The 27,769-nt window shown below is 37.0% G+C and overlaps 1 protein-coding gene across 5 annotated transcripts in view; it reads right to left on the reverse strand.

Moving 5' to 3' along the window:
* Positions 1–27,769, reverse strand: part of VPS13D (vacuolar protein sorting 13 homolog D) — a 102,446-nt gene that overhangs the window by 43,790 nt on the left and 30,887 nt on the right. For 3 of the 5 annotated variants that reach the window (XM_059487300.1, XM_059487299.1, XM_059487303.1), the window contains 28 exons: positions 27,371–27,633; positions 27,033–27,166; positions 26,570–26,725; positions 25,775–25,997; positions 25,330–25,404; positions 24,396–24,599; positions 23,855–23,944; positions 22,455–22,595; positions 21,155–21,277; positions 20,478–20,552; positions 18,019–18,124; positions 17,124–17,276; positions 16,417–16,552; positions 15,297–15,344; positions 14,411–14,561; positions 12,898–13,108; positions 11,541–11,788; positions 10,166–10,357; positions 8,308–8,434; positions 7,701–7,843; positions 6,741–6,871; positions 5,271–5,446; positions 5,032–5,155; positions 4,223–4,458; positions 3,351–3,459; positions 2,575–2,735; positions 1,250–1,358; positions 309–488 (listed from right to left, as the gene is read on the reverse strand). In XM_059487300.1, the coding sequence (XP_059343283.1) occupies positions 309–488; positions 1,250–1,358; positions 2,575–2,735; positions 3,351–3,459; positions 4,223–4,458; positions 5,032–5,155; positions 5,271–5,446; positions 6,741–6,871; positions 7,701–7,843; positions 8,308–8,434; positions 10,166–10,357; positions 11,541–11,788; positions 12,898–13,108; positions 14,411–14,561; positions 15,297–15,344; positions 16,417–16,552; positions 17,124–17,276; positions 18,019–18,124; positions 20,478–20,552; positions 21,155–21,277; positions 22,455–22,595; positions 23,855–23,944; positions 24,396–24,599; positions 25,330–25,404; positions 25,775–25,997; positions 26,570–26,725; positions 27,033–27,166; positions 27,371–27,633 (4,225 nt within the window). The remainder of the gene's footprint in view (positions 1–308; positions 489–1,249; positions 1,359–2,574; positions 2,736–3,350; positions 3,460–4,222; positions 4,459–5,031; positions 5,156–5,270; positions 5,447–6,740; positions 6,872–7,700; positions 7,844–8,307; positions 8,435–10,165; positions 10,358–11,540; positions 11,789–12,897; positions 13,109–14,410; positions 14,562–15,296; positions 15,345–16,416; positions 16,553–17,123; positions 17,277–18,018; positions 18,125–20,477; positions 20,553–21,154; positions 21,278–22,454; positions 22,596–23,854; positions 23,945–24,395; positions 24,600–25,329; positions 25,405–25,774; positions 25,998–26,569; positions 26,726–27,032; positions 27,167–27,370; positions 27,634–27,769) is intronic. The other 2 variants (XM_059487302.1, XM_059487301.1) reach the window with 1 other exon arrangement.

Genomic DNA, 27,769 nt, shown 5'->3' on the forward strand with positions numbered 1-27,769 from the left:
CTGAAAACAAATAAATTACTACAGTGATCCCTCTCATATATAAATATAATGATAAATAAATTACTACAATGATCCCTTTCATATATATAAATAGCAGCTACATTGCCCTACCTTAGCAAATTATCTTTTTAAAAAATTATGGACAAGGAAACTTCTATACTAACTACTTCTGGTTTATGATACTCCATCCCCTTTATGTCATTATAAAGGCAGCTTTTCATAAGGATTTAAAGATGTAATACTTATAAAGAGTATTTCCAGTATAAGCAAAGAATGTAACTAGATTCTAGTCAATGAAGGACTGTCACCTGCAGAACTCTGGTTGGCCCATCTGGGATGACTCTCACAGCCAGAACTCCTGAGCCAGGCCTCATCTTTTGGTTCGTGAATTGCTGTTCAGGTGGAACTGGCCCCAAAAGTTCAAGGGAGTTTTCAGGACCTAGAACAACTTCAGCTCCATCATGAAGACCTTGCATTCCACCCTTTGCCTGGAGAAAGGAAAAAAAGGAAGGAAAGAAAATTAAGTAATTAAGCAACAGGTAAACGTTTCAGATAACTATTTACATATATTAATTTAAAATGGTATTTTTATTTCCTCTTCTTATTCTTCAGAACTAAAAGATCAGTCCAGCAGCATTTTACTTGATATTACTAAAGTTTCTACTCAGTCATGTTTAATTAGTTGGCAGATAAAAGGAGCAGCCAAGATCAATAATTAAGTAATTGATAATGAGGCAGGTAATAGATAATTAAGTGGGAATTAAGTATTCCCACTGCACCTTTAAAACTGAAGCTATCACATCATCAGGGGACATTGGAAAGTCCTTCCTGAAAAGCCTTCCAAAACGATAGGAAGCTTTTAAAAGATGGACTCTGGACTTGTGCATGAGAATGTAAATCCTTACTGAGCCAATCCTGAGTTACTGCTGTCAAAAGACAGCAATACAGAGCTTTTTTGGCTGCTTCAAGTAGTAACTTACTACCCTGCAGTAAAATGATCAATGCAATATCATGGTACTAACTAAAATACTTTTCTAATTTCTAATTAATAGTGCAAGACCTTTTATTATTTGAAATTAATAAGAACATTCAAATATAAACTTAAAACACAAGGCGCTTGCACAAGTTTGTTTCGCTCTGTATTCTGAACTTCTCTCAAAGCTTGTAGCTCCCTTCAATACTAAGCCCAAATGACTGTGATCTACATCAGCAAGAAACAAAACAGGTTTGACACATGATCAGCACTGACCTGGACTACAAGGCCAGGGATGCCACAGGTCAGCTTTCCATCCTGGAAGCTCCATGTCTGGGTGGTGCTGCGCCGCCGGTCCGGCCGTCTCAGCATCAGGGGCTCGTACCTGCAGGGGAAGCCTCAGTGCTCACGGGATGCTCCTCAGAACCTCTACTCTGCACTTGTGTTAATACTGAACATTTATTTTGCCCCAGTTCATTTTCCTAATCTCTCTTTTGAAGTGCTCTGTCAAGAGTCACCTGCTGAAAAGGCATCAGCCACGCTTTTACAAGTATTTCCAAGTCACACAGGTGATGGTGAGATTTTCTAACAAAACCAGACAAAATCCAGCTCTTTCATATTCCTTCTGAATAATTCTTTCCATATTCAGAGACTATCAGATCAAGCATGTTTTCAAAGACATTGTTAGAAACCCTCATCAGTTTCCTGAGGAACTGTATTCAATGTATGTATTTCAATGTATGATCTGTATTCAATGTATGGACTGTGCTCAATGTATGTATTTCAATGTATGGACTGTGTTCAATGTATGGACTGTGCTCAATGTATGTATTTCAATGTATGGACTGTGTTCAATGTATGTATTTCAATGTATGGACTGTGTTCAATGTATGTATTTCAATGTATGAACTGTGTTCAATGTATGATCTGTATTCAATGTATGAACTGTGTTCAATGTATGTATTTCAATGTATGATCTGTATTCAATGTATGATCTGTATTCAATGTATGGACTGTGTTCAATGTATGTATTTCAATGTATGATTTGTATTCAATGTATGTATTTCAATGTATGGACTATGTTCAATGTATGTATTTCAATGTATGGACTGTGTTCAATGTATGTATTTCAATGTATGGACTGTGTTCAATGTATGAACTGTATTTCAATGTATGAACTGTGTTCAATGTATGTATTTCAATGTATGAACTGTGTTCAGTGTATGTATTTCAATGTATGATCTGTATTCAATGTATGATCTGTATTCAATGTATGAACTGTGTTCAATGTATGTATTTCAATGTATGAACTGTGTTCAATGTATGTATTTCAATGTATGGACTGTGCTCAATGTATGTATTTCAATGTATGGACTGTGCTCAATGTATGTATTTCAATGTATGGACTGTGCTCAATGTATGTATTTCAATGTATGATTTGTATTCAATGTATGTATTTCAATGTATGGACTATGTTCAATGTATGTATTTCAATGTATGAACTGTATTCAATGTATGATCTGTATTCAATGTATGAACTGTGTTCAATGTATGTATTTCAATGTATGGACTGCATCCAATGTATGCATGTATTTCAATACCTGTTATTAGTGACAGCTGCTAGGCCTGCAATATCCAAAATCATACTGGAGTCCTCAGAGCGAGGGGAAGGTTTGTGGGGGTTGTGAGGAACTGAAGAACCTTCATGGCAAAGCATTCCTGAGTCTGTCATCCTCCAGAGCTGGGATCGCTTTCCTGGCTCCTGTTACAGAAAAATTCAACAATTAAATACAGTACAAAGCAAATATTTTTGCTCGTTTTGCTGTCAGAGGCTTTGAATTATAATTCTTGGAATGTATTGTATATATTTAACTTCAGAGCCCTGAATTAACAATTAGGAACTAGACTGGATAAAGGCTTCTGCTTGAACTCTGATATTCAATGAATACACAACAGCAGCTAGATGAAGAGCTGCATTCAAAAGCTGTTTGTTAATCTCAGCAATATTTAAACACAGTTTCTGTTTCTTAAGAGCACCAGAAATAGATGACTTGGCTTACAATGCTCCTAAAAAGGAAGCATGTCCTACCTTGTAACTTCATGAGAATATCCAACACACAACTACCATATTCTGCTGTCTAGGAGGCATTTACAACCTTCCTTGCCACTTTATTCCAGTTCCCTTTTCTGTTACCTTTACTCCTAGAGAAGTCTTATACAGAAGCACCACCACAATTCAAAATAAAATAACGTATCAGTTTGGAGTCCCTTTAAAAATTAGAACTTTTTTTTTATCTTGTCCTACTCTCAGCATTTGATTTTACTTCAGCACATAGCAACAGCATTATTAAAAATAAAGCCAAATGTATTCTGGTACCTTCTTTTTCAGCAAAACTCGTTGAGTCTTTGGAGAAACATCAAGGACAAGCTCTGCATTTGCAGCATCCTTATTTGAAGTAACTGGTCTTACACTTGGCTCCTGTGACCTGGGACCAAGAAAACAGCATCATGTTTGTTCAGCAGCTTCTTCTGTAGCACCAATTAGAGCTGCATCAAAATTCAGCTGGAAGTTTACACTTCCAATACAGTCCATCACACTAACATTTATATTGGGGTTTTTTCCCCTCTTGTTAGGAATTACTATGTCAAGCTGGGAACCTGAGTAAATTCTTAAAAGGGGCTTTGATTTCTCACTGGAACTAGGAACTGCATAGGCAAAACAGATGAATTAAAAGACAGTTTCCTATCTCATTTTGAGGAAAGCAACAAAGCCCTGTATCAACCTCCCAGAGCTGTTTTCAGTAGCATATAAACCAGTGCAAGCTTAACCCTCACAGGCATGTTGTAAATAGGTGTGACTTGTGGTAAAGTGGTAAAGTGTCATTTATACATCAAAAAGCATTAAGTCCCCAGAGGGGCACCCCAAACATCCCAACTCTTCCAAGACCACATAGTGGGGTCACAGCAGATGCCAGATGCTAAATCCTTCTCACTGTGTGACAGAGTAACTGTCAATCTGCACCTCTAAAGCAAAGGCACTGTGTCCAAATGAGATAAAACACACAAAATACTGACAGCCAGACAGTTTCTGAATTTGGCATTCTTTCTGCTAGCTACAAGGTAACAAAAGTTTAACTCCATGTGAAAAACTTTTGAATAGTAGCCATAAAGAGAAAAATAATTTGGTATTATTAACTAAAGCTTAATGTGAACATTAAAAGTATTTCCATCAAAGATATCAAGAATTACCCTGAGAAAGTATATGTAGCAGCAATATAGATGAAGTTTTCATAGTAAAGCAGTTTGCTGTCTTGGAAGTCATTCATGCAGCACATAACTTCTGAGGAGCCTGCTCCTTTCACTGTCAGGGTAATGTAGGGAGGCAGGATGGGCTCATCCCATGCATAATCCAGAGAGGTCATGGGCTTCACATCAGTGGACAGCCTGGGCTCCACCACCCCGTGCTGCTTAAACACAACTGGGACCTGCAACAGTCAGCAAGGAGGAGTTTGCTCATGCAGGAATTGTTAATCAAAAAGACTTTTGCTATCATTTGCTTATTCACCAGGAGTTGCTGACTGAAACATGTTCAGATCACTTCTTTTCTTCCCCCCCACCAATAATTTCAATATGCATATTCTTCCATTCAGGTCTCAAGTAAAGAGAGTCTTAAAGGGATGATAAACATCATCTTTGCTTTTATCTATCATCTGTGTGTGAAACGTCTGCAAAATGTCTGCAGGCCCATGGAGCACCTGAAACCCCGCTAATGTAAATTACAAGATTAGAACAGATTAAATACCATCCCTCTCATTGGTAATACTCTCTTCCTTGTAAGACTTTTAAAGCACCCATGAAAGCCACAATGTTACCACTGTTATTTGAAAAAGATGATGTAGCTGTTACTACCAATTTTTACTACAACTTCAGAAAATTGCAATTACTACAGACAAACGCAGACTTTCATTTTATTTCATTACACAAGTTAGTCATCTCCCACTTGTAACAAATATAGAAGAATTACTTTTTTTGGTAAAAATGGGGTTTGGTTGTTTTACCTTGGAGAAATTGTCGATGCGGAAAGGCGGCGGCAGCTGGTCGGTGTCGCTGAACGCAACGCGGTATGTGGCTCCTTGAAGGGTGATTTCTACTCTTAAAAAGTAACATTTTCCCAGGGTGTCCCTGAAGAAGATCACAGTACAAGACATGTCAGCTTCTGATCTGCATTATCTGCAGTGTTAAACAGCTGCTTCTATCAAAACACAGCAGCTGCAGAGGATTGACAGGTCACAGCTACCTCATATTAATGTGGAACGAATTGTTCTTGTTGACCTCAAAGCCCCCAGACCAAATGCAGTTTGGGACTTCCATCAGCCTCACACACAACAGCTGATCATAATCATTGCGTGGCCAGTGGAACACAACACTGGAACCAGGGAGGGTGGAGATGTAGCCATCAGGATTGGATGCTCCCTAGGAACAGAAATTGGGAAATAATTGGTAAATAATCCCAGCACTGAAAAATCAAGAACAAATTCCAATCACTCTGTGATTAGTATACTATAAATATTTTCTTAGACAATCAAAAAAGATGTCATTAAATTTCAGTATCTTCTTTAGTTTGCTATTAGACATTTCTAGATTAATATTTTTAAGAGCGTTAACTGAAATTTCTCATTGATATGCCTAGGCACTCTGACCTTGAGATATTAATCTGAACACAAACAATTATCTCTGCCTTGTCACTGTTTTAGTTTGTGTCTTATGATCAAATCTCTTAGATGGGTGGATATCCATCACTTTGCTGCCATTTGCCTGTGTTGATTTATAGATGACATCTCAAAGCAATAGCTGTTTTGAGCCGTTCAATGCTTCATAAAATAAAGCAAGAAATTTCACAGTACTCCTGTGCTCTGGTAGTAACTACAACTATTCAATATTTCCTCTAAAATACAAACACATCCATTCTTTTGTCAGGTGGATGCTGCTATTGGAATAATGAGAAAGATCCTCATAATCAGCCAACAATACTTTGAAGAACAATGTCTGCTCTCCTTGGTGGGCAGATGCTGTGACTAAGCGCAGTCTTGGGGTAACTTTATGATGCACATATCCCCATTTGTCTCCTTAGCCCAGAAATAAGTTTTGCACCCTTAAAGACTGGTTCTGAGAGCAAAGAGGGGGGAAGAAGAAGCACACAGTTTGTTTTCAGAAACTGCACTCACTCTTCCACATTCCTCCTCCTGGTTGTCCGTGCATGGACAGACAGTGGGACAGAGCTCTCCTTTGCTTTTAGATAGTTTTTAGCTAGCTGAGGCAGAGAAGTTCCCTGGATTGTGTTTTTTCTTTTTCTTTGTAGCTGTTTAAACCTGCTGTGGACTGAACACCCAGAAGAGCACAGGCAGCTCTCACCTATAGCCCACCAGGCTGGGCTTAAGCTGTGGCATTTCCAGCACTGGAGGGACTGATAAGAGACTGAGTGAGCTGAGCTACAGCCCACAGAGGTGCTTTCTGAGTTTGTCATCTCTTTTGGAGCAGCAAGAGGTTTTAATGGCTAGTATTGTTAATTTTTGTGCTGGTGCATGCTTTGCCTATTAAATAAACTGGTTTTTTTCCACTTTTCTCCAAGGAAATATTTTCCCAAACCGGCTGAGGAATGAGCCACTGAATCTGCTTTCTAAAGGAACCCCTTTGGAGGTTCTCACCCAGATTTGCCCTAAACCAGGGCAGTACTGTACTAAAAAGTCTCAACCAGGAAGTTTCTTACCTGCCCTCTGGCAAACTCCCGCTGGACAAAGGCCAGTTTGTAGCTTGATTTATTGTCCAACAGGTACCGGGGAGCAAAGGTGACCATGCAGGTGTCAATGTAACGGCCTCTGCCTTTTTTAACATCAATACCTGGTCATAAAAGCAAGGTGAAAATATAGCTATTATTTACAAAAGAAAAAGACAGTCCCACAGTATATTTCAGAGAACATCAGTTCTTTCTTGGGTTCCTGAAATGAAGCCTTTGTGCCATACAACTGCCTTGCACTGGAACATTATTTTATTTTAAACAGTCAATGTAACCTTATGCCATCTGTTACCCTCTATTTCTCAAGTATAACTTAGATACTGAAGACAACTGAAGATAAAAAACCTGAAAACAATTCCCAATCACAAGTTTATCAATGCAAGTAATTATTTAACTTTTAAACATATGAAAAATTCCTTGACAATCACTGCAGAGTAACTTCCAGACTCTCATTTAATTCAAAAGTAAAACCTGCTTGTATTTTATGTACACCAGGAGCACAAGGAACCCAAAAGCTGCCCTCCTGCACATCAGCCCATGCAGGCACCAACAAGCAAAACCCAGAGAAGCAGCACATGGCTGAACAGTTACAGTGCACAGAAACTCAAAATAACCACAGTAATGTCATGGGATTTAGAATTAACATATAGAGGGAACAAAAACACAGAACCAGACAGAACAGTTTGACAATGTAGTTATTAGCACTCAGTGATGAAATGTAAAATTAAAAATAACTGAAAGCTGATAAGATATAAAAATATGTAGATATAAAAATATTTAGAATACTATATTTGTCTAATGATTTTCTCTGGACCCTCAAAAGCCTTTCAGAAGATACATTTTCCTGCTGCAATTGTTTTGGTTCTTGTGTCACTGCCATTGCATCTCACCAAGTGCTCCACAAGGTATTCCAGGGTTCCCATCACCACCTACCAATGTTATAGATGAGGCCTGGCCTGTTTCCATGCTGGATCACCTTGAGGGCTCTGACACCACTGCCACCATCCAGGGAGAAGCCCTGGCACCAGCCAGGCATGCCATCAGGATGGATTCCCTTTCCAACCCGCATTGTACAACTGAGGGCAAGAAGAAAACACAAAGGTTGGGTCATTTAAATGAAGGATCAGGTGACAACACAATACTGGTGATCAAACACATGCACAGATGGAAAAAGAACATCTGTGTCTGGATGTAGAAGCATTTGAAGCCATGATAAATCTCTTACTGAGTGGCTTATTCTGCATTTCTGCCATAAGCCCTTTCAACAAGGAGTCAATGGCCATGTCCTGTAAAAGGCTTGGCAATTTCCAGACTGATTAATCATGATAGCATTTCTGTGTCTTTTATCTTTGAAATAAAAAAAAAATTAAAATTTGGAATAAATTGAGACACACCAAAGAATTAGCCAACCAAGGAGCTTTAGTAGGAAATGTCTAAGAACCCAGTATGCTCAACACAGTATTAAAAAAATAACCATTTCACAGGTCATCTTAATACTTTCATCTTTGTAAACTCCCTCCTGATTGCCCTTCTTACTTACAAGTTTGGCTGTTCTTTATCAGCATAGCAGAACAGCAGTGGGCTGAGGCTTCTAGCAAGCTCATGCTCCTCAAACTGACCAGCTGCATCTGTTTTTGCATTATCTTGTCTGAAGATAAGTGGCAATCCTTTAAGTGAAAACAGAAGAAAAAAGTGTCAAACTACACATCACCTTTGTAAAAATTAAAATGAGAACTGTAAAAATTTCAAATTAAGGAACCCAAGATATTTTTGTTGTAGTATTTTAGCCATTACTGTGTATGAATTCTCCTTCAAGTTGTTCTTAATCTTCTTAAAACTGCTGTTCACAGCTGCCTGTCATGAGACTGGTCTGTGCAGACCTGGAAGTGCCAGTGGAGTTCACACAGACTCACTGCAATTCAGACTGTTGCCTTCTTAAAGCATTTCAGTCTTTGAAAATCACAAATTCTAACAGTGATCTAATCTATACTGATTTATTGAGAGGTACAATAGCTCATGTTTGAAAAACTGTCATGCAGCAACTCAATGTATAAGTTATCTGCTGTAACATGCATCTAACGGTAGCTGCTGGCACTATTAAAAATATAAATTCTTACAACCTTTATTCCTCTTAAGTAGCATTTAAAAGCTTTATTTGGCTTGAGAGCAAATCAAAATACTACAGGAAATCCTTATTTCCCACTTGATGATTAAAAGAGAACTTGCTTGTTTTTTTGATTAACCAATATGGAGCTGAAATGAGTATTTGAAGCTGTGCTAAATCTTCTACTGATAAATTATATAATGATAATATAAAGATAGTGATATAAATAATGTATATAATAAATATAAACAAATAAAATAAATAATATATAATAAATAAATAATGTTAATGATAGTATAATGATAAATACTTACATGATAAATCTTTATATTTATATTAAAAATATATATTCTTAAAACCTTTATTTCTCTTAAGTAGCATTTAAAAGCTTTATTTGGCTAGAAAGCAAATCAAAATACTACAGGAAATATAGAATATATATAACAGATTATATATTCTATATATATATAATAGAAATATAGAATATATATTTTATATATATATATATATATATATATCCTTCTTTTCCACATGATGATTACAAGAGAACTTGCCTGTTTTGCTGATTAACTAATATGGAGCTGAAATTAGTATTTGAAGCCATGATAAATCTCTTAATGATAAATGATATAATGATAATATAATGATAGTGATATAAATAATATATAAACAATAAATAATAAATTAATAAGATATATAAATAAATAATGTTAATGATAGTATAATGATAAATACTTACGTGAAAAATCTCTCATTTATATTTATATTAATAATATAAATTCTTACAACCCTTATTCCTCTTAAGTAGCATTTAAGAGGAATAAAGGTTGTAAGAATTTGGGTAGAAAGCAAATCAAAATACTCCAGGAAATCCTTATTTCCCATGTGATGATTACAAGACAATGTGTCTGTTTTGTTGATTAACCTCAAGTATTAGCTTCAAATACTCATTTCAGCTCCATTAACCACTATGGAGCTGAAATGAGTATTTGAAGCCATGATAAATGTCTTACTAATAAATGATATAATGATAATATTATGATAGTGACACAAATAATAGATATATAAATAATAACAAGTATATAAAACATATAATAAATAAATAATAAATAAATAAATAATGATAGTTATAGTAAAATGATAAATACATTATAAATCTCTGTTTATATTTTTATTAAAAATATAAATTCTTAAAACCTTTATTCCTCTTAAATAGCATTTATTTGGTTAGAAAGCAAATCAGAATACTGCAGGAAACCCCTATTTCCCAGGTGCTGATTGCAAGAGAACGTGCCTGTTTTGTTGATGAGCCAGTAAGGAGCTGAGATGAGGATTTTGAGGGAGCCCTCGGCACGGCACACGATGCGGATGGTCAGGTTGAGCAGGCGCTTGTTGGCGTCGTACAGCCGCATCCTCACCATGTAGTTCTGGGTGCCTGGGGGAATCAGCAGCTCTTTGCAGATTGGGAAGTTCTCCAGCAATACCCCTGTGAAACAAAAAGCAGAGCAAAGTAAAGCATCACCCACTCAAACAGGAGTTTTGGTAAGCACTTAAGCTGGCGTTTCTCATAACTTGATCTTCTTAAATATTACAAAGAGCTCACCCTGATCAACTTTTATATCTGCCCAGTGTGGTAAACTCTGATCTCATGAAGAAATTCCTCAATTTAAGTCACAAACACCAAAACTAGTTCTGTAAGGGACCCTGCTTAGGGCTAATTATTGCTTTAGGCATTACAGGTCTAGCCTGTGTTGAATAACTTCACATACTCTCAACAATTATTTCTGTCAAAAACAACAAAGAAAACCACCCACAATATGAGGAGCTTATTCCCCTTTTTACCAATGTTCTCTCCAGTTTTCACTCTCAGGAAAACAAGAGCTGAACAATGAACATTTTATGTGACAGCTTAGAGGAGCACAAACCAGGAGTGACAAACCAGGAGTAACAATGGAAATACTGAGTTGGTTTTTTCCCAATGCCTTCACTTCATTAAAAATAAGAAGTTCTGCTGTTTGTGACTTAAATTTAGGAAGAAATTCCTCAAAAAAACACCAAGTTCTGTAAGGGACCCTGCTTAGGGCTAATTATTGCTTTAGGCATTACTGGTCTAGCCTGTGTTGAGTAACTCCACATACACCCTCAAAACCAATTACTGCTGTCAAAAAGAAAAGAGCAAAACCACCCAAAATATTAGGAGCTTATTTGATTTATTCCCCTCTTTACCACTGTTCTCTCCAGTTTCCACTCTCAGGAAAATAAGAACTGAACAAGGAACATTTTAAGTGACAGCTTAGAGGAGCACAAACCAGGAGTGAAAAGCCAGCAGGAACAATGGCAGTACTGGGTTGGTTTCTTCCCAATGCCTTCACTTCATCAAAAATAAGAAGCTCTGCAACCCAATGAAATAATAACTGAAATGCTTTCTATTTTTCCATTCTTTCTGTGCCACAATTCCTTGCAGAACAAGTTCCCTGGTGGTACAGAGAGGAGCAGCAAATGGTCCCTGAGCAGGAGCCTTACCCAGCCTTACCAATATTCTGGGCTGTGTAATGCAACCCAATGAAATAATCATTCAAATGCTTGCTATTTTTCTATTTTTCTATTCTGTGCCATACTGCCTCGCAGAACAAGTCTCCTGGTGGTACAGAGAGGAGCAGGAGCCTTACCCAGCTCGATGTTCTGGGCTGTGTCAGCTGTGTGCAAGGCAGCCTCTTTGCCAGGTTTCAGTGTCCCACTGATGGGCAAACCCTTCACGTAGAACTCCAGCTCACAGGGCAGCAGATTGCAGATCACCACAGTTGGCAGCAGATAAATGGTGTGCCCAGGCTGCCTGAAAATCTGCTTAGCACTGTCAGAGAATATGCTGGAAGGCATGTAATCTGGGTAATTTTCTTTCTTTATAGCCACACAGAACCTGGGAATGCAGACACGTGTGAGAGTCAATGAATCTGACAGAACAATTAAACTCCATCTTTCTGTATTGCACTAAGTCCTCAAAGATGCTCAAACTTCAGGATGAATAAGAAAAACAGCATTTAGAGCTGTTCTCCACATAATCACTTTGTAGATTATTATAAGGTATTTTATATTTATGTCTGACATTAAGACAATATGAGTTTTCTGATTTTTATCAAGGACTAAAGTTAGTTCCCCAAAAACTGGTCTGTTCAGAGACCTTAAAGAAAATGGCTATTAGAGATTACCACCTTTAAAACCAACTTTCATAAACTTGCAGAAGCATGTTCTTAACTGCTACTAAAAAGAGATTTTTAACCATTAGAGTAAATTATAATCATGTTCTTAAACATAAATGCAGAATGTCTCCTTCACAGTAGATCTATCTTTGCTCTAACCACTTGACATTTCAGTTTTTCATTAGTTAAGGTGAAAAATTGAGTTGGTAAACCTTCATTTTAAATAATTAAAAGTTTATTTTGCTCCTTGTGATACATTAAAAAACAGCATATTAGAAATGAACTATGAAACTGACACACAGAAATAGCTATATAGTGGGCAAAGGTCATTTCCTGACACAATTTCCATAATCCCTATCCTAGTATTTCCTAAATTCAGAGCAGCCCTAAATCAATGGTAACAGAAAACTACAAAATTCCATTAAGTCCTCACTATGCAGACATTATTGGCCTCAGAACTGAGCAGAGGACACTAAGGACAAAGAATGAATATTTGTGAACACTCTTTTGGAAAACCACTCATTATCCTAAGTGAGACTGAGCAGTTAGTTTAATGCAAGTTCACATTCTATTTTCTGAATTTTCTTTTTTTGAACAATAATATTCATAGCATGCTTTGTATTGTCAGAGGTTTAACAGGCACTGCCAGAGGAGCTTCAAGGAGCCCTGCAGAAACAGAGCAGCTACACTTCACTTTCTCACTATTCAACAGACCCAATAAAACATCCCACTAAACTGCAGCAGCTTTCATCTCTAGCATTTTCTTTCCTGTTATTTACTTTCACAGGATTTATCAGAGCTTACAGAAAAAGAACTAGGCTTTAATTACCTGAAAAATCTGCTGTTCTCAGACTCCATGGAATGACACTCCCTCTTGCTGCTGCACACCTCTGCTGCCTTCTGCACATTAGTCCAGTGAATGGGAGCCTTGGAGAAGAAGAATCCCATTCCTTTGGGCCTGGCCTGCAAACGCCAGGATGTGAGATGTAATGGAATGGCAAAGGAATCTCCTGGCATCACTGCTGGAAGCACTACAGGCTCTGCAACCAGAGAAGAAAACACACACATCAAAAGAGGCTCCTCTACTGAAAGCCATAACATTTTGAAGTAGTAAGTCTCAAATTTTTAGGGCAGTAGGTTTAATTTTAATGTAAATCACTTCCTGCTTTATGCATGTTTCAAAAACCAACCTGTTATTTTCAGCTCCATTAACAATCTGGCAGCCGACTGATTTCAGTGTGTAAATCTTGAACAGCCTAAAAACTTGCTGGTACTGAAATTCTTCAGTGAAAATGCTTGTTTAAAAAACCTCATTCTTCAAACCTTTTGGGTACATTATCAAGTATCATTAGATTTCTACACTAAATCTTTGCATGGTAACACCAAAGGTGAATGCTTTACCTATTAAATAAACACTTTTTTTTCCACTTTTCTCCAAGGAAATATTTTTCGAACCGAATGCTGCTAAAGAGACAACTTTGCTACATACAGGAATAAGATTAAGTCTTTACAGAGTCTCAGCTTTTCTTTTTTATCTGAACAACAACTGAAAATCCTACTGGAATCTATCTCTTGTTGATTGTCTTCTTCTTAGCATGACCCATATCCTGTCCAGGGAGATCTATGCTGGTGTGAAGCATTACAGACAATGGTGAATCTTCTTGAGGAGAAAGCTGGACTCCCTATAGTACATAAGGAATGCTACAGCAGTATGACTCACAGTGTGGTTATTAATTGTTGTGGTGCTGTGAGGGTCCCAGGATGAGGTGAGAGATGACAATTGACTCCAAGTTATCAGAAGGCTAATTATTATACTATACTATAATATTATTATTATACTATACTATATTATACTATACTATATTATACTATACTATATTATACTACATAATATAATATAGTTAGAATAATATATTATTATACTATATATATATTAATATAGTATAATAATATAGTATAATATTAATAATAATATAGTATAATATATTATTATACTATACTATATTATACTGTACTATATTGTATTATATCCATATTGTTTTGTATTGTAATATTATATTGTATTGTATTACATTATATGAAAACTATATACTAAAACTATACTAAAGAAAGATAAAGGAGACAGATGGCTAGCAAAGAATGAAAAATAAAAATTCATGACAGAGAGTCTGACACAGCTGGCTGTGACTGGTCATTAATTAAAAACCATTCACATGCTGGGTAAACAATTCTCCAATTCGCATTCCAAAGGAACAAAACATGGAGAAGCTGAAGCTTCCCAGGAGAGGGAATCCTGGTAAAGGGATTTTTCATAAAACATCCCAGGGGAGTGCAGCACTTACTGTCAGGGGCAGAGGGACTGTCCAGCCTCAGCTCCATTGGGATTTCCAGCTTGTTCTTCAGCATCAAGGCTGAGCGCACCGTTATCACCTTCCGGGCACTCCCCTCCATGGTCACCTCAAACACCACACGAACTGGAGGCAATGAAGAAAACTGGAAGATATTTAAAAGCATTAAAAAGCTCAGGTAATGAATATATCTAGAAGAGGGACACCTCCATTATGAAGCACTAACTGCTGGAGAAAAACTTGCCAACTGAGTCCAACCATGTGTGACTATCAGGTGTATAAATAGTTTAATAATGGTGGTTTATAATCCTGTTCCTTCCCCTCAAAGCACAGTAAAATTATGAAAAAGCAATTCCACCTACCACTAACTCCATTATCTTTCTCAAAATAATCCAAGTTCAATTAAGAGCAATACAGATCCTAAGAGATGAACTTTCTACATCATCTCACTCTTATATTATTTAATAAATCCATGAAGTCTAAGCCTCATATAATTACCAGTCACTCATTCCTATCTGTCAAAACTGAAAAATAAGTTGGAGCTTTCTTAACATACTCATGCTTTGTTCACTCATAGCTGCCCTTCTGCTGTGGTGTTTTGCCTTTTACATTACACAAAGTCATTGCCACTGTGATCCTGAAAACAACATTTACTACGTGTTACATGTTAGAATTCATCTACTGGAATTTAAGACCCATTTTTCAAACATTTATACTGGTGAGGAATGGTAAATCATAAATATTTGTTCTCATTTTGTTTGCTCAAATTTCCTTTCCTTTCTATTGAAAAGGTTCCAGAGGGATGGGAAAACCAGTTCACTTGCAGATGTTCCCTACTCTTACTTAAGTAGCTCTCAAAAAAATGAAAATATATACTCACATAGACTTGTGGATGTATTATATTTGTTCTACTTATTGGACTTCCAAGCTGAGAGGAAAGTAAACAAGAAGGTTAAAGTAGTTCAACTTTTAAGATACTGCTTTCAGCTTTAACACAGAACTTTACTACAGAAGAAAAAGCTTTCATTACTTTGTGTTTCTGATCTTCAGTACAACTTGGAATCGTGTCAGAACTGGATTAGCAGAGCCTGTTTGTAATATTGCTTTGCAAAAAATGAAGCTTAAGGACGGTTTGTTGTAAAGAAAAAGTCTACAGGAGATGCTGCTGAACAGGAGTTCTCATTAATTTATCATAATCTCATAATTTGCATCTTTTCCCTTCAATATTCAAATTACAGAGAGATGATCCTTTCTATGCTTCAATATAAAAACATCAGAAAAATCAAGTAAGAGATCACTGGCTCTTGTCAGCAGTATTAAATCAAATTTAATTCTGATTTATATTGCAAAGATCTCAACCTCCTATTTGCCTAATGCTCAACAACTTCCAGTAGTTAGTCTCAAAACATGGTCTTGAAATCCACAAAACCATTTTTATCACTGAGCCTCCCCCAAATGCCAGCCTGCTCATTATTACAACTGCATTTTCCCTTCATGACAAGTATATTATGTCTACAGAGCCACATACTTAAAAACCAATCTCTAGGCTTACAGGAAATTGCCAGTGTTGTTTATTCTAAGCAAATTAAATACATGAAAAGCATTCCTGCAATAAAAGAAATGAAAGTAGCTGCTGAAATGCTGGGCTGATTTAAAGCTGTCTCCATGAGTGCAAGGCCTGTCATTAATACATTCATCCTGTCCCTGGAAGTTCTGCCTGCCAAACTCAGATTAACTGCTGACTGCTCTGCCTGTGCTCTGGGTACACAGTTAAAAACCCAGCTTCTCCAAGCTCTCCAAATCCAGGATCACTGGAAAGAGGAAAATCTCATCCAGCAGATGCTTTGAGATCAAAATCCTGCAGACATCGTTATTCCTAATTTACAGATTCTTTTACAACACTCAAAATCAGAACTTACAGTATTTTAGATCAAAATCTTGCAGGCATCATTACTCCTAAATTTACATATTCTTTTAAAACACTCAAAATCAGAACTTACAGTAGAAGAGGAGGAATTCTTATCTGGTGCAGCATATCGGAAAAATGTTCCAACTTTGTCCACAGACACTGGACTCACTTCTTCCCAGCCATTTACTCTCACTTGCAGCTGATGGATCCTTAGGTCATGTGTGTGCCTGCCAGGTTAGATCATGTTAAATTATTATTATGCATTATTATACAGACTAAATACCAAACACTTAAAACCACAAACATCCTCTGGATTCTATTTAAAGAATCTTACTGAAGCATTAAAAAATCCCAAGAGTTTTCCCATTTCATGGATAGATGGACCTGGTTTTATGTTTATGTTTCTTTCCTAAGGAACATACACATTAAAAAATAAAAGCATGCTACATATTTGTTAACAAGCTCTAGTTCTTACCTCTGATAACAGCCAACACCGACCTAGTAGTCCTTTAAAATAAAGGACATTGATTTGTAACTGAGGCCCCCAAGTCTTTCTAAAAGCTCATAATGATCCAACTCACATACAGGAATAGCTGCCACAACAGCAATAGTTGCTGCCTTACCAGAGAAATTATAATTTCACTCATTACAAGAGTATTAAAAATAGAAACTAAACATTAAGAGTAAATTATACAGAAATCCACTTTTAATGTGACACCTGCCAGTGCCCTCACAACTGTGAACCTGTGAGTTCCATATAGGAGAGTGTCAGAACATCTCATGGCCTGGTCCCTTCACCTGTGTCTGAGTTTCCCTCTGGTTTCAAACTCAAACGGAACCTCTTCCCCAGTGATAACCTCTTGCCATTCACTGACATTATGGGCATCACCCAGCAGCGTCCCGTTTTCCTCAGGAACAACACCTGGACTCCCACTATGAGACAGCGCAGCCCTGGGAAGAGAATCACAGCATTTCACAAAATGACATCTTGTGGAATTCACATTCTCTGAAAAAAATCCTTTCACCCAGGATTTTTCTCCTGGGAAGCTGAGAAACCTCAGAGAAAATGAAAACAACTCTTATTTCATTTGCTTCTCCTCTGTTTTGCTTATGTGGATTGTGTTTGGAGATTATTTCATTGCATTCTGGTGTGAGTTGTTTTGACTCTTTGGCCACTTGGGGCCAAGCTGTGTTAGGACTCTGCAAAGAGTCACAAGTTTTCATTATTATCTTTTTAGCATTCTGTAAATATCCATTCTGTATTCTTTAGTATAGTGTTCTTTAATATAATATAAAATTACAAAGTAACAAATTAACCTTCTGGGAACACAGAGTCAGATTCATCATTCCTGCCTTCATTGGGGCATTCCCCACAAATACAATAAATACTTCAAGCTGCAAGTGCTTTTTAAGTTTGCCTCAGTCCTCATTCACACCATGAGCACATGTGAACACATTAACACCATGAATGTGCTTGACTGGTTTCCACATTCTGCTACATCTCTTGAAAAAAATTCATTTTTGTTTAATAATAAAAATATCTCTGTGTCAGAGAAGAGGCTCTTAACTGAGCAAAACTGGGAGTTGGCTATATGTGTCTGCAAAACAAAAGCACTGACAACAACAGAGATTGGCTGCCATGGAAGAGGAGCCAGACAAATGTGTTTGAAGGGATCCCCAAAGAGCTCCTTACCTGGTTGGGGTTGTGGTGAGGGTGGCAAACCAGAGAGTGCAGCCAGTGTGATTCCTCAGAGCAAAGGGGACAAACGGCTGCCTGCGCTTTGGGGTCTTCATTTCAGCTACAAAACACAACACAGACTGTCTGACTGCCCGTGGAAAACATTCATCAGATCTTTATGTGGGATGAGATACAGTGGCTGGAGAACCACAACCTGCACTAACTACAAAGAAACAGGACATCAGATTATCTGCAAAGCTTTTACAGTTCGTAAGTGCTACAGAAATGGTACAAAACTAACAGGCATTCTTCCCCTACATCAATCCCCCTTGAACTGAGCTTAATCTATACATTGTTCTGGTTCTTTATATCAAGTCTTATAAATACTATGCCTTCAGTTACACCTAACATGTAGAAAATCTAACTAAAAACTAATCTAACTAAAAACCCAAGCATAATCAGAAACCTTTTATGTACATCCTCATGAAATACTAAACACACATTCACTTCTAATTAGGATTTATGCTGTATTTAATGTGACAAATACAGGGTTAGCCAGTATTCCCTTTAAAGGGACTTTTATTCTCAAAGCCTGAACAAATAAAAATTTTCCTATTTTTAAAGCCTACTGAAACAGGCTTTAAAATAAAGAATACTGAAGGATATTGAAGGATCCTGAAGGATCCTTTAAAATGAAGGATACTGCTGAAATGTGGAAAATAATTTGAAAGAAAACAAAGGCAATCTGGTGTTGTTAAACTGCTGGGACAGCAAAACACCAGAAGAAGATACTTCTCCCATGTTCAACTTTTTCTAAGCACAAATTTTTAACAGGCACACAAATGCTACTCTCATTTTCCACACTGCAGTGCATGAAATCTGTGAAAATACTTACTGAGTTTGGACACAGTAAAACCCCTGTCAAAGTCCAGTAATCTACTTTAAAAGGAAGATAAATGGCTGCTACCTCAATACACAACATGTTTAGCATGAAGGAAGTGGAAAGAAGGCACACACAATAAATCAGCTGCTGAAACAAAAGGCAAGACAGAAATCTCTTCCCCAGGCCCGATTTGAAGTAATTCCAAAAGGTTTCCAGAGGCAAGCAGGGGAGATGTGGGGAGGGCAGGAAAGTTTCTGAAGGAGTTACAGATCATGACAGATGACTTTCTGTCAGATCAACAAATCCCTATGTACCCTCACATTGCCCATGGAGATTTAAATCTGATCTTAAGCTTACAGAGAAAGTTATTTCCAATTAAACAGCAAGAAGATGAAATCCTTGAAAATTAAAACTCTGATTTTTGCCAAAAGCAAATACATGTTTCTAGTGTTGAGTTTCAGTTTATATAATGTTTTGGCTATCCCAGGTTCTACAAAATCAGATGCCAAATGAACTTTTACTCTGGTGTTTAATCTATTGCCAGCTTATCTTTGGAGACTTCAAAAAAAGGATTTTTGGGACTATGGCCTGGTTTTCAAAAGAAATGCAAAAGCTGCATTTTGAGACTACTGCCTAAAAAAAGAAGACTCATTACCAGGAGGATTTTTTAATAATTAGTTTAGTAATTTAGCTGCAACCCCTACTAAAAGCCAAACAATAAATATTAGATCTTTTGCTGCTTGTTTGATTTTTGGGGGAAAAAATCTCAGAAAATATTTTATAAAAATCAACTGAAAATTTTCCATTTTGTTTTTTCTTTAAGCTCAGAGAAAATATTTCTAATGGCACTTGAACAGGAAACAGATGTAGATTTCTAGAAAATTCTGTCCTCCCATCCATTAACTTTTCCATAGGGCTATGTATTTAAGAAGTATGCTCTTTGTCTTCTATAATGTCAAAAAATGAAAAATCTTACTTTATCCTGCATGGTTTTGCCCCAAAACCTGTCCTGTCAAATAGAATCCAAACAAATTAACAAATTATTTATTAGGAATGCTTTACCTTCTAAAGCTTACTGAAAACAGCCTGTGCTTCTGAAGCATCTCAAAGTTAGTTTTCAGTAATTTTTAAGTATATAAATATGCTAAATTAAGCATAAATATGTAAATTGAACATAATGGTGGATATTTTTAGAATATAAATTAAATATTGTGATATTATTACACAATTTTTAATTGTAAAAAAAATAAATTGTAAAAATTTTTAGTTGTAAAAAAATCTAGAAGAGGGACACCGAATAGTCAACAATTCACATAACCTTCCTCACAAAGACAGTTTTCCTTCTTTGGGTTTATTTCTCCATTCTTTCCTGAAGAACCCAGAGAATGACAGGATGAAACACTAAATTCAGCAGACTAAAACAAAAATAGCTGTTTTATTATTTGGCTTGAGGGTTTTTTGGGTTTGATTATCTTTAAATATAGAGGCCAATCTACCAGCAAGTCCCACATACAGCACAATATTTATTGTGCAAGAGCCTTCCAGAACAGAAAACCACCTTTTGTTGTCTGTGTGCTTTACAGTACAGTACCTCTAGCATAGATCTGATGCTCTAGGTTAGTCAAACTGGCTGTACTCCTAGTTCTAAGGTAGACAAGAGGAAGGCCTGGCAGACAGGAAAGACAAAGTCAGCAGGTAAGAAAATCACACAAACACAGGTAAATCTTCCCCTGCATGCACAAAGGGAAGATACACATCATGCAATTATTAGTCTCTACTTGTTTGCTTATATTAAGCTGGTATTTGATTGACAAAGTTCCTTCCAGGAGGAACTTTGGGAGAAAATAAGCTGGAAAGAGCTATTGCTTGGGTGATTATTTCACAAAGGATACAGTAATTTTTTCCAGAAATTAATTTATTTAGGTCTTTGGGGTGCAGAAAGAAAAGGATTCTCTCTGAACTGCATACAGCCAAAAATCAACACTCTGATTTAATTCTTCTCATGAACTGAGAGTGGCAGACAGAAAGGAAGCAGAACTAGCAGTGCAAAGCTCTTACTCCAAGCTAAGCACCCAGAAAGCTTTTTGTTGTAAAATAATTGAACATAACTGAACAGAAAACAGCTTTTTTGTCTTTTTTCTTTGCCAAACATATCTAACAAATCACTGTATTCTGTGAAGTCAAAACACTTATGTTTGTAATACATTAGACAGATGACCCTGTGTGTCAGGTCTGTTTCAAATAAAGTGTGATTAATGACCAACATACTCTGCCCAAAACATGGGGGATCCACTGAAGAACCCATCCAGTCTTCTGAGCTGATTACATTCACTTCTTTGTCCTGTTTACAGTAATCTTCCATCCAGGACTGCTTGGTACATTTGTATTGCTCTGGAGGAATGTAAGCACAGACAGCCAATGTCTTCAAGGTGGCAGTAAACAAAGTCATTGAAAAGTGTGTTAAATTCATCACACTCAAAGTTACTCCACTTTAACAGCAGAAGTTTCATTTTGCTGCTTTTTCTTTGAGTCACTTAAGTTAAAGACAAACAACAGCTCATAAAATCACAGCAGTGTCTTATAAAAATATATATCCCTAAGATTTTATTTTTAAAAAAAACTGTCAGTGGAATTTCATGTTCTTAAGATACTGCTATGTCAATCTAAGAGCCCTCCCTGCTGAGGCAATTAACCTTAAATATTTTCATGTTAGAAACTGTTAACTTCCTAGGGGTTTTGGGGTTTGCTTCATTTTAAGAGGCACATACACATTCCTGCATAAATATCAAGACACCAATTGAGTCCTCTGGCACAGTATTAATCACAAACCAGCCTCACCACTTACTATCACTGCTTTTAAAAAGCACCATCTTAGGAATCATTGATTTGCTTCTCCTCCTGCCACCTTGGCTCCCCCTCTTTCTGCCAACCCCTCCTTGGGAGAGAAAGACCAACAAAGGCTTTTCTCTTACATCTACAAGCTCAGCTGCTGGCATTTCTTTTATTGTGCCCACCAAATAATTCTGAATGAGCAACAATGTTCCTGGGAAAGGCACACAAGTGGAGCTCCACAATTCAGAGGCTCACATGGAATTGGAGTTACTGATGGACAAAATATTTTGATTTCCAAAGGTGGATCATTGACAGCTCAAGTGCTCAGAGACTGAAGAACTGAAATGAGTAGCTCTCCACTACACCTGTCAACGTACTGAAAAATGATGAGCTTATCAAAATATTGTTAAGTCCTATGAAAACTTTAGATGAAAGCCTCTTTCTGATTAAAAATAAATTTCAAATCCCATACAAACTTGATAGAATTCATATGACCAGAGAAAGAATTCCTTCTAACCTCTAACACATGCAGATCACATCTTTACATTTTCACAACATCTGATAGAACATAGGCTGCCTAAACACACACCTGGAAGAGCATCCTGCAAAGCATGGAGGGACTTGGGCCAATCCCACTTTCTCCACAGGATGCCAACAGCACTTTAATAATTAGAGATGTCAGTCATTTTCAGCAGTGAAAAGCAGAGTGCTGCTCTCAGGGAATATTCCCACATACCTATGAGCACAGAGGTGATGTTGATGTCCAGGCGTGGCTTGGCCTTCACCTCCAGCTTCAGGCGGGAGGGCTGCAGGCGGCTCGAAGCCTCTTGTTGCCAAGACACTGAACATGGCCACGGCTCAATAAAGGGCTCCCACCCTGAGAGAAACACAAACCAACATCTTTGGACCCACTCTGGAATGCTCTTTACATATTTAATAAAGAAACTTACATCATTAGGTCCTTTACTTTTAATCTGTCCCTTACTTTTAATCTTCAAGATGATGTCGCAAGCCTATGGATTTAATTTATTACCTGATACAAATTGGTCCAGTCCCTCCATTTAGTCCATGTATACTCATAGAGATATCTTAGTTCCAATTAAAGCACTAGAAGGCAATTACTGCTCTATATTTAAGCTAGCTGGAATTAAGCTCTCAAATAGCTTTGACAATGATTTTCACACAATTATACATTAAGTTGGTGATTATTCAGTATCTCAAATGATAAAAGTCTAGAAGCTATTAAACACCCTATGTCGCCCTGATTTTTTAAGATTTTCTAAGCCTTCTGATGTTTACATTCTTGTAGTAAACTTTCTCACACACTTTCTGTAAATAACTTATTGTTTTGCATTCTTTTATAGAGAAGAAATTTGATGGACTTTGTTGGTTTGTCCAGTGTCATTGGAGAGGTGGCACTGTCACCATCCAATCCACTCTTTCTTTTGGAAAACTATGAATGCTGGAGTCAAAAAATAAACTTCCTTTTTCTTCACCTTGACAGCAGCAGTGTGTTTCATGTCCTATAGTGAGAACCCTACATATTTTTAAAAACAAAGTATTTTTAAAACAAAACAAAATACTCCCCTTCATTATTGATGGATAATTCCTGAGTGCTTGTCAGCAGTAATAGAAACTAGATTTTCTGTTACGAGTTAAAAAAAACCACACAAGTAGATTACTTATTTTATTAGTATCTGACCCAACTTGCTTTTTCATATTTAAAACATAAATTGTGATGGTCTTCTAATGTTAATCCTTTGTCTTCAGCCTGCACATGATTCACCTCCCTGAAATATGTAATAAACTGAATCCACTAAACAATTAAAGAGAAGAGAATGCAGAAACAGCTTGTTATAAATCTGTTATTTTGCTGGATAACCATTTTATGCAATTCCATTTGAAAACCTGAGTGCCACTTTCAGATCAGCCAAATTTCCACTTTCCACATCCCTCCAGTGATCTCAAATCAGGATATCTGGTCTAGGATCACATTGTCTCACACACACACAGTCCCAAAAGTCAATCTTTCCTTATTCCCTTAGAGGCATTTCATAGCGGGTAAACTCCAGGTTCCTGTGGTAGGAAAGGCTGTTTCCTAAACTTAAATAAGAAAACAGCCCCAAGGTATTTCACCTGAAAGCTCACGGTTGTAATAATCTCCAGAGAGGGTAAAATGAGCGTAGCCTTCAGGGCTGGTCCTCAAATGTTGGAGAAAATTCAAACCTGTGAGGAAAAAAAAGCAGTGAAATTTAAACTAATGCAAAACAGTCAAGCTTTCTGATTTTGTGAAGTGTCAAGTAAAATGAAAGGTTTTGTCTTGTCTTTTAAACTGAAATGGTACAAAAAGCTTATCATAATATTCTTCCAATAACATTTGCAGACAGCCACACCTCACAAAACAGAGCCTCCCTAGGATTCTGCTCAGGACAGATTTCATTTCTTAAGTGATGTAAAAAGGGGAAAACAGAATCTTAACCCTACAAAGACTGTAATCTTCTTAAAACCAAAACTTAAACCAAACAGAAATAAAGAAAAAGAAACCCCCAATATCCCACACAACCACCACCAAGACACTGTCAGTTGAAATTTGACAGGCCCTGACAAACAAGAGCACGATGCTGAACACACCCAGAACTGACAATCATTTCATGCCAAGGCAGAACCAGATACTCACATGAAAAGGTTAATTCAGCCAGGGGAACATCACAGTCCATGCAGTCATCTATAAAGCAAATGCAAACACTTTCTGCCTTTATTTCCACTCCAGAGATGAACTGGAAAGGCAAAATCCCCTGGCTATCTCGAGCAGAAGTCTGGGAAACTGATTTCAGAGGTTCAGCATTCTTAAACAACCAACTTGCTGCTTTCTTCAAGTCACCTTAGAAAGAAGCAAACAACCAATCAATCATCACCTGCTTTCTCAAAGACATCTACTTAGTTATAATCACAGAGAAGAAAACTAACTCCCTTTCTCTTAAGAAAATATTCTCAGCAGTACTTCAATATGCTTATTTTGTAACATAAATATGAGAAGATTATAAAGACATTGGTATATCCTAAGAGTAAGAAATTTTGAAGTTCACAAATGTAATAAAAATCTAGTAATAAAATGTAATGAAAATCTCAATAACATTATGCATGCCTGTATATAAGGTGGGAAGCATGACAGTGCTAAAGGAAAAAGGAATCACTTGTGGTAAAGCTTTGTTTTCTTTTCAGGTACTGCATGCAGAACTAGAGAAATATGATTTTAAAAGGGAGAAACAAAAACACATGCATTCAAGAGGAAGAGATGTGGAATAGCAAGAAATCGGTGCACCATAAAAATTACCAGTCTGAACACAACTAAAACTCTCAAACCAAAATACACTCAAGCACCCATACATGTCATCCCAAAGGGCAGAAAGAATCTTTGGGAGGTGGATTTTACACAGGAGCAGAACAGGAAGAATAATGTTTAAGACCACAGGCCAGCACAGAGCCAAAGATGTTCTAAAGAAGGAAACAGTGCCTGTGAATAACCACCTGACAGTCTAAAGGCTTTACTTAATTGCAGTTAAGGTAAAATGAATAATGTGCAAACTCCTGCTAAGAATATCTGATGTTACCTTGGCAGATGAGAAGAGCTTTACGACAATCCTCCATGCTGAACCCCAGCTCCTGCAGGCGAGCCAGCTGGGCTTCTGCAATGAACAGTTACAGGCAGAAATTCTTCACAGTTAGCTACTTATTTCATTTCTAAAATCAAGATACATCTATATGTAAATGGGGCTTTATTTAACAAATGGGGGTTTGTTTATTTAAGATTGCAACTCTAGCAAAAGCACACGATTCAGCCCTGCTTTTATGTTTTTTACAGTTGTAGTTTACAGTTGTTTTTTACAGTTTTTACATCATCAGGACAATGCCATTATTCAGTAGCTCCAACCAACAAAGGGTCTTACCCCATGGAGATACCAACATTTTTTGTGTTCAACACATAGATTAGCTTCACCTTGTAGAAAATTCCCTTAGATATAAGGAATGGTTTCACTCCAGCAGTGAAAAACATACCAAGAACAGGATCCAGCACACGTTTGGAGCCATCTCTGGTTTCATGAGCCAAGGAGTTCTCATGCCCCAGTGCTGAACTGGAGGAATCAGCAGCACTCCCAGCACCTGAGGCAGCTGAGTCAGGCAGGGCTGCACTTGTCTGCTGGGGAATTGACTTTGCAATGGCCAGGAAGAGCTGAACATCATTGTAGGACAGTCTGATATCCAGTGCTTGCAACTGAATCTAAATGAAAAATCAGAATATAAGAGTCACTTGCCTTTTTCTACACATAAAGCTTTTCCCAAAGGAAGACAAAATTTAGTGTTACAATCTGATCACCATGCTGTTTTAAAGATCCAATAATAAATGTATCAAATTGTTATTATTTACCAACAACCAAAACTAGTACATCTCAGGGAAAAGAAGTTTTATTTTGATACAATAGTAAAAATCTTTAAGTATAATTCCCCTCTAATATGTCCTAACAATTAGAAAGAGAAAATATAGAAAAATACAATTTCCATTCAGCTATTAGTAACTATCCAACACCATCAGCCTACATAATCAGCCCATTTCTTTCCCCCACTATTAATCTCTGTAACATATCCCATAAATCCCTTTTTCATTACCACTAAGAGCTTCTACATGTTTCTACATGCTTTTCTACATGCTTCTTTCTTTTTCTTTTCCATTTCAGGAAAAAGTTACCTTACTCTCTTCTTATGCATTTGAAAATCTTCTATTGAATCCTTGGGCATAAAAATATCTCTGCTAGTATTCTCTACTGCACAGTTTTATTCAGGCTTTAATATTACCTCTAAAATAGGAGGAAAGTCTTCACTATTGAAAGCATCCAGCAGTCCTGAACCAATTGGATAGGAAGAATTCCCAATAAGTTCCATATGAATCTGTACTGGATCAATAATTGACAGTGCAGTCTCTTGCTCATTTCCTAACCGGCATGAAAACACCTAAAAATTGCAAATTATTTTTAAAAAATGATGAACTGAGATAACAAGCCTGGGAAGAACTAGCAATATTTTGAGGCTGCAGTCAAGTCTTGCAATCTTGTAACAGAAAATATAAACATAAATATATTTATATAATATAAACATAAAACTATTCTCAAAACTGCTGTAAAATGAGAGCATTTGATGAGAAACCAACAGACTTCAGAAAGCATCTGGACTATTTCTTTTGTATATATGTTTATAGTAAAGTATCTTCACAAACTCCTCTAATTTAGATGTTATAAAGAAGAAAATTTATTTTTCTTACCTCGATGCCAAACAAACTGCCAGAGAAAGGACGATCTATCAGCTTGGGCTTGTAAGTGAGAACAGTCGTTCCCTTCAGAATAATTGCATTGGTATCAAAGCAGGACATGTCTTCAACAACCACAAATTCAGTTCCTTAACCAGAAAAAAGACAAATAACTAACAGGGCTGCTGGCAATATCATTAAGGTACTTGAGGCATTTGTAGCAGGTTTCTTGATTTCCTTTAATGGAGCTGCCTTTACACCAGCACACAGCTTTTAATGAGAAAAACTCCTCAATGAGAATAACAAACTTCCTTAATGAGAAAAACAAAAGCATCAGAGAAGAGCACATTTACCTGTCACATTAACCTTGACTTCCAGCTGCTTTTCTGCTGTCACAGGGAGCGAGGAACGTTTGGTAACCACTCCCCTTTTCACAGCTTTGGGAACCACACTGGTGTCACTGATGCAGGATCGCTGCCGGCAATGGGGATTTTCCCTCTTTTTGGTGTCCCCAGGAGTGCATAAAAAGTCATGAACCAGTAACAGCCAGTCAAATATCAGGAACACACGAAGATTGTTCAGAACAACTGTGAAACTGGAGGAATCCTTAGTAGACCTTTTAAGAAGAGAGAATCACACAGGTGAGCTTTAAAACCTGTAAATATTTAAAATCATGCTGACAACTATCAGTATCTAGTAAGACTCATATGGCATTTTATAGGCATGGACTTGGTTTACAGTGTCTGGCCTTT

The sequence above is a fragment of the Ammospiza nelsoni genome, chromosome 22, assembly GCF_027579445.1.
Source record: "Ammospiza nelsoni isolate bAmmNel1 chromosome 22, bAmmNel1.pri, whole genome shotgun sequence".
Classification (NCBI taxonomy): domain Eukaryota; kingdom Metazoa; phylum Chordata; class Aves; order Passeriformes; family Passerellidae; genus Ammospiza; species Ammospiza nelsoni.